The 8,048-nt window shown below is 37.1% G+C and overlaps 1 protein-coding gene across 1 annotated transcript; it reads left to right on the forward strand.

Annotated features, from left to right (window-relative positions):
* The first annotated feature begins 445 nt into the window (after positions 1-445).
* Positions 446-4,481, forward strand: RGS1 (regulator of G protein signaling 1). Its single transcript, XM_007062982.4, has 5 exons — positions 446-808; positions 1,225-1,305; positions 2,052-2,113; positions 2,691-2,854; positions 3,587-4,481. The coding sequence occupies exons 1-5, from the start codon at positions 708-710 to the stop codon at positions 3,770-3,772; spliced, it is 594 nt and encodes a 197-aa protein (XP_007063044.2). The 5' UTR covers positions 446-707; the 3' UTR covers positions 3,773-4,481.
* The last annotated feature ends 3,567 nt before the right edge of the window (positions 4,482-8,048 follow it).

Genomic DNA, 8,048 nt, shown 5'->3' on the forward strand with positions numbered 1-8,048 from the left:
GCACCAGTACATGCCACTGTACGTAATGTATGCAGTGTTAGCCCTGGGATATTAGAGAGACAAGGTGAGTGTGGTAATATCTTCTATTGGAGCAGAGTCCATCAGCGTGAGAGAGAAACTTTGGAATTTACACAGCTCTTCTTCAGGTAAGACCTTCAGACCTGAAGACGTTTGTCTCTCTCACCTACAGAATTTGGTCCAATAAAAGATATTACCTCAACCATCTCATCTCTCTAATTGTATTTAATGGATATAGCTGATCCATCCCATAGTATAGCAGGTGCATTCTAACTAGATGAAATGAACCTGGAACATCTGGAAGCACATTTAATAAAAGTCCCAAAACATACTCATAACAGACTTTTTCAAATCACCAATCAGATGTAGACAAGATTTTTTGTGCTTTTTCAAATTTTACTTAAGACTTTTTTTTGCCTCACAAAACAGACCCAGTCTCATCCGGTTCAGTCTTCACCACAAGACGAATGCTGTCTGTTTTCTTTTTGAAAGACACACGTCACTGTGCACTGAAAAAGGGGAACTTCCACAGCTTGCGGTTATGTTGCATGATAAACAGATCTGTTCACACCAATTCGAGAGGCAGTTTGGGTCAATAAAAGGCAACAGGCACCACAGACAGCAAGCAGACAATTGCAGCTCTCAGGACTATTTCTTCAGAAGTCAACCCCACATCGACACTAAGCAATATGCCAGGATTATTTTTTCCTCACAACCACCCAACCGAACTGAAAGAAGCAGATTGCAAGCTTGGAGAAGGCAAAGTTCATAAAAGGAAGCAAAAGGCTTTGTAAGTATATGTGACTTACTGTCAAATGAAAACGTGTTTTGAGTGAAATTAACATTAGCAAATTGAGAATTCAGAATTAGTGCCATTTCACAGAGTTTACCCACAGCAAAGCATATTCTGCATAGCATGTTCAATGCTATAAAATGATAACATTATTATAACAGGGTTTGAATGGAAAGGGATATGGATGAGCAGTTCCTAAGTTAAATAAGTTGAATATAAAAATGAGTGGTAGGAAAGAAGGAGCAATTACTTGTAATTACTTGCATAAGTATCTCATTGGCATCAACTGTGGAAGTGGATGATCTGGCCCTAAATGTTTACAAGTCCTAAGACCTTCATACAGAATGCTACCTAACTATAACTGTGTTTAACCAGTATCATCCATTCATTACATGTCTGATCATTGGTTTCAGTGGTGCAGATCTGAAAAGCTATTTGAAGTCCATGGTACCACATCTTGAATCTAGCATCAAGTCTAACTCCAGAAATGTGACGTAAGTACTGGACTCTTAGAAATACATAGTAATTATGAACTAAGGCTAGATTGCCATATTTTGTCCTCACAAACAAGTCTATTACATTTTCACTCATGTGTAAAGTACATGATGAACCATAAAATATTTCTAAGATCAAACTAATTTCAATTTCCTAGTTACAAAAGGGTTTTTTTTATAAATCGGGCATCACCACACAGAGGGTATCAATGGAGTTGAAATAATTTTTTTTGTTTTCCTTTTTTCCATTTCCTTTTTAATTGTTTATGGGCAGTTCAGTGGTGCTCAATCACCACACCTATTCATTAATACTTACTTATATTATTAATGAATTAAAGCCTGACAACACCTTTGTGAAGTAGAGAAATATTACCATCCCCATTTTAGAGAGAGGGATAACAAATGGCACAGATAGGTGAAGTGACTTGCCCAAGGTTACAGAAGAAGTTAATGAGTCTTGGAATGAAAACCAGGTCAATCCAGGACTTTAACCACAGGCCCTCCATTCTCCTTTTATTTACTTCAAGAACCCTGCTGCTTCTTACTTGTCTGAGTTAAGGGTCAATAGCATGCAACCAATTTCATGCAGAGTCCCCCAGAGATTTTATGAGCAAGCAATGCATTTTCATAACATTGAATAATCAATTGTATTCTTTACGTATTCCTAAGAGGCCACTAACCAAAATAACTAACAGTTAACATTTTTGTTTCTTGCATTAAGTATTTTTTTCTTTTGGTCACCACAGGCTTTCTGCAGAAGAGGTGATGCAATGGTCCCAGTCTTTGGAAAAGCTTCTTGCAAGCCAAAGTGAGTGTATTTTTTTATCACTACTACTTTCTTATGTTAATCTAGTGAGCTTTCATGCAGACTAAACAAATCTATGAAGCTGTAGCATTCTGTGAATAATGCTAAAAACAATGTCCAATAGCCTTTCAATAATTCACATCTTCACAGTCACATGGCTACCTATTGTAATATATTGCCTTAACTTTACAGCCCATCCTTTCCATAGGCACAGTGCTACTCCCACTGACGTAAATGGAAATAATCTCATTAAATTCAATGGGGTTGGATCAGATTCCACATGCCCACATTACTCCAAATAATGCAGATAAGAGCTATGTGTGCACTTGGAGCCAAAGTCAGACCATGCAGAAAAGAACAGACTCCCACTGACTTCAGTGGCCTTTGGATCAGACCCTTCATTTGCAGTGCACCACAATATATATATTACACACACAAACACTGTATATTTCAGCAAAATCTTATTACTATAATAGGAGACTTCAATGTGACCTTTATCTTAATTGTATTTATTTTATCTTCCCCAATTTAAGTTATAAATATAACATTATAATTGATTAAGTATTTCTGTTTGCTGTAGGTGGTCAAGGTGCCTTCAGGGAGTTTCTGAAGTCAGAATTCAGTGAGGAGAACATTGAGTTCTGGCTGGCTTGTGAGGACTATAAGAAAACCAAGTCTGATCACTTGCGAGACAAGGCAGAGAAGATTTATGAAGAGTTTGTTCAGATAGATGCAGCTAAACAAGTAAGTACAAAGTTAATCTGTACTGTGTTACATATGAAAGATTATGGGAGCTGACAAGGGATAGACGTGGGGCTATACAAGGACAGGTTCACCTTTAATCACACAGGAAGAGAAGTCATAGGTTCTTATGTTTTCATCTTGTCACCTTCCATCATACTGCCTTGAGCAGTGAGCTCATCAGGTGAAAGTAGTGCTGGGGATTCAACAGGTGGCACTCTTCCCCCTAAGTCAGTATTGATTTGAACAAGATGTTAAGAGCCAGTTCTGCTGATGGAGGCGCTGTCACTTGAATGAGACATGAAACCAGTCTGGATCGTTTATGGTCCGTAAAGATTCAAGGACACTTTGGAGAAAAGTAGAAGTGCTCGCATAGGCCACATTCCAAACTAGATGCCTGCATCCTACCAAAAAATTCTCCTTCAATTTTAATTGGATATTTTATTCTTCACTTTCTGTCTTAAGTTGTTGTTACTCTTTCTGATCCCAGAAGTGGCTGCATTGCACTAATGAATGGCAATTCCTGTGTAGTGTTTGTATGACATTTTTTTTTTAAGTTCAATCAATTTTGAATGAAAGGTGCTATTTCAGGATAGATTAATTATTGTAGCTTAAAGAAACCTTGGACAGAGTTTTAAGACTGAGAGTCTGTGTTTCAGGAAGATAAAGTGACAAATATAACGGCAAAAAGTATTTTTTAAAAGATATTAACAAAGTTTGATTTTCTCTTCCTAGATCAATATTGACTATCATACAAGGAAAGCTACAGCTAAAAAGGCTCAAGACCCAACTTTTACGAGTTTTGATGAAGCCCAAAAAACTGTATATGTGCTAATGGAGCGGGACTCATATCCACGATTCTTGAAATCAGAAGCCTACCGTAATCTTTTAAACAAGCTTCAGGTCAACAGTGTTAAGTGAGCAGTTTGATGCCAGGAAAGTCTGAGGGTAGACTATGCATGTCAATTAACCGACAGCAAAGAGGTTGCCCCCTGTGCAACTGGGGCTCAGTGTAGATAAGGGAAACTTCATTCTCTGAAGTGCTGGCGGAAGTGCAGATAGACTATCAGACACGATAAAACCCAACCAGATGAAGGCACCCAAGCTAGGTTTCCAAGCCTGATAGAGTGGAAAGGGGGCGGTCGAGGGGGAGATCCTCTCTCCTTTATGCCACTAAACTGAAACTGGATACATAGTTATTAATTAATTGTATCCCACTGTGAATTCTGACATATTAAATCCCACTGGACAGACAACAGTTTGGAAGAGCTAGGATAATACCCTTTATCTGAGCATGATGGGTAAAATAATTGATACTGGGAGAAAAAATACTTTTAAATTGTCAATTTTTGTACTAGCTACAGAAATGCATAAAACAGACCAATAAGCCAAATGAGAACTTGTCCAGGCTATGAAGTGTTAATAAATGTGTGCAGTTCTATTGTATTGATTAAAATGTATTATATTAAATGTGACAATTGAGAATAGGTTTATTTTAAGTTATATAAGCTAGATATTACTATTTATGTATTAAGCAAGTAGGTATGTAGCACATTTTTACTATTTAATTTACTGCAAAGTGTGAAATAATGACAAGCAATTCCTAAATTAAAGTTACGTGACAAAAGCACAGAAGTTCTATGGTCGCTTTTCCTCTATCATAAGAAGGTTTTGACACCTGAATTAAGGAGGTAAATACTGAAGCACAGCCATCTCGGTTATTGTCTGAAACCTCTTTGTTCTAATATTCTAATTCTTTCTAGATGCCCCATTCTCTTGCACCCATTTTACACTGGCATAACTCCATTTACTTCAGTGGAGATTATCCTGATTTACTCAATGTAAAATCAGATTCAGGCTTAAAGTTCCTTCTCATTTTTGCACTTCCCCAACCTTAACAGTTAAGACATTCAACAACTATTGAAACAGAGATGAGAGAAACCATCTGTGCAGAACAACTGCAGAACTCGCACCACATTTCACATTGTTGAATTGTTAAATATTCCAGACCACTCCTGCTTACTTATCAAGAGTGACAGTAACTGGTGAGGCTGACCAGCAAATCCCTGCAGTGTTAGTGCTACAGAGTCTTGGTAGATGCTGTGACAGAGTCTAATTTATAATACCAATATTAACAGTAAAGGTCATTTACGTTTCATTCTGAATCTTGTATTAAATTTGCTCTATAAAATGTGCCATGCTACAGACAGATGAGCACCAAAGTGGGCAATGATTACTGGGGAGGGGGCCAAAGCAGAAGATCAAAGTCGTAACCTTACTAAGTAATTCCAAAACACGATTACTATCAGATCCAGAGTTCAGAGATTTCATGATGGTAAAGTTTATAATGAAAATAAATAACCATGAAAACGGTTGCCAATGAGTTCTCTCCGCGCCCAGGATAAAATCTTGTGCTTCCCTCCCTCGCAGTTCTTTTTTATCTCACTGTTTCAGTTTTTCCGTTTTCCAAAACAGCACAATCTTAGACTCTGGGTTTGACTCACACTGCTGAGACCAGGGGGTACACACCCATTGCCTGTGCCAAAGGGAGCAGAAATAACTCGGCCTTAGTCACTCTTTTGAGGAGAGCAGACTGTGTTTACAGTACCACCCCTTGGGGAAGGGCTTTGGGGGTCCAAAGGAACAGGACAACAGGTAATTTTCAAAGTAAAATAACCAAAGAAAAACAAACAAACAATCATCAAAATTGATAATTGGGAGAAGCAATTAGATAGTAATTAATAATTAACTGCTTCTCACATAACTAGTTCAAGAAAACCGAATCAAAAGGATGGAATTATTGATTATGTTCATTAATGAGACTGCTCTTAAGGGGTAAATCACAGAATTCACCACAGATTCTTCTTCCTACACACTAAGGGATGCCCCAAAATAAACCATCAAACTTGAAACATATAAAAAGTTTATTCAAGTTATAAAAAAATGCTAAAAGAAACTAACAATTAGATCACAAGGATTATGCAAGTGAGATAACTATAGGGAAAGAAAGGTACATAAAATGAATGATACAATGTAGCAATACTTAAAGCAACCTCTTAACAAGGAATTCTTAAAATAAAGTAAATTAAAACTATTTTGAATGGACTATTATAAAACAGAGTATAAAATTCAAAAAAGCTTGAGCATCAACAACAATGGTATTCATTTAATTACTTAGGATACTAATAGCATCAACAGGTTGTTTACATTCATTAAGATTCACTAGCAGCTAAGCATTATTATCATAAATCAACAGCTAAACTTATATATATATCAAATATAATCTTCTTGAATCAGATTACAATAAATAAAATTCAATTTATTATTAAAATATCTTAAGTAAAGAAAAACAATTTTGATTAAACTAGATATGTTGGTTAGGACAATATAACTGAAAGTAGTGTCAACTGAAACAAAATCTAGCAAAACCATTACTACTACTTTTACTGTTGGTTTAAGAATATAATACTCTGAGGGGTAAGCATGATTCTATAGCCTGAAATTAAGCAGTGTTTAGACACACATGCCAAGTCCACGTGTGTTACTGTGACAACTCTTCTTCTTCCTTGTACCAACTCATCCAATGCTGTTCGCTCTACAAGTCCTCTCCCTCCAAAGAGTGCTGTTCAGTACTAGAATCTCTATCACACCACATATCGATAGTTTTCCTTTATGACATGCCACAGCTACTTCTTGGATTGGCCTCTTTTTCCTTCAGTCTTGAACTGTTGGACTCTTACCCACAGAGTTGTCAGGACAACTCTTTACATGACCAAATCATCCGAGTCTGCACTCCCTCTTTTTTTTTTTTTAACTTATGGATGTGACTTTGAGCATGTCTCTAACGTACACATTCCACACTCTGCCTTTCTTGCTTACACACACTCCTCCATCTCAACATTTGCTTTTCTGTGGAACGGACCATTTGCTCATGTTTCTTCTTTGTTGTCCAACACTCAGCACAATACACTAAAACTGGATGAACCAACCTTTTATAGACTTTCCCTTTTAATCACTGGTATCTTTCTTTCTCTCTCTCCATCTGATCCAGGTATTTATTATTTTAGCTCTAATTTCATCCTCCATTTCTGCATTTTCCTGGATTCTGGAACCCTGATGCTTGAAATTGTGTTACTGTGAAACTTGTTACTGTGACAACACAGAAAGCAATGATACAATAGCTTCATGCAGGGTGACTATTACAATAAACACGGCAGGCTGAATAAATTACCTAAAGGTTTGATGGAGTTAGGCTAAAGTTTAGAAATGGTGAAAGATAGTAACAGAGCCTAAGCAAGTAGTGGGTACAGCTGAAGTTTGAATTCTAGGCAAAGTGAATTGTTTAAAAAACTTGAGATAGATGTGAAGGAGATACTTTTGTCATTCAGTTAGTTTGCATAAGAGACTTTTAGATACAGATTTCAGAGGAGCAGCTGTGTTAGTCTGTATCCGCAAAAAGAAAAGGAGTACTTGTGGCACCTTAGAGACTAACCAATTTATTTGAGCATAAGCTTTCATGAGCTACAGCTCACTTCATTGGATGCATTTAGTCGAAAATACAGTGGGGAGATTTATATACACAGAGAACATGGAACAATGGGTGTTACCATACACACTGTAAGGAGACTGATCAGGTAAGGTGAGCTATTACCAGCAGGAGAGCGGGGGGGGGATGGGGGTGGGAGGTTGCCTTTTGTAGTGATAATCAAGGTGGGCCATTTCCAGCAGTTGACAAGAACGTCTGAGGAACACTGGGGGGGGGGGGGGGGGGGGGGGGGGCGGAATAAACATGGTGAAATAGTTAGTCTCTAAGGTGCCACAAGTACTCCTTTTCCTTTTTAGATACAGATGGTCAAAGTCTGCATAATATATAAAAAAACAAACACCAGCAATATGCAGAAAAATAATTAAGGAACACAGGACTCTTAGTATTTGAAATAAGATAAACCAGTAAAATTTAAATTATCAGATATAAAAATGGAAAGAAGGCTACTGTAGAGTGTAACATATCAACACATTAGATAACTCTGTAGTTTGAACTACACTGAGCAGCCAACTCCAGTAGAAAGGTATTTTAACTGTTAAATGCAAGTCCTCTTTAAACTTGGAATAAGGTTAGGAGATAAGGAATGGACTTTTTTGTAGATATTCAAATGTATAGATTAGAAAGGAGAAATTTAACATATTGAGTGTAAGT

The sequence above is a fragment of the Chelonia mydas genome, chromosome 8, assembly GCF_015237465.2.
Source record: "Chelonia mydas isolate rCheMyd1 chromosome 8, rCheMyd1.pri.v2, whole genome shotgun sequence".
NCBI classification, from domain to species: Eukaryota; Metazoa; Chordata; order Testudines; family Cheloniidae; genus Chelonia; species Chelonia mydas.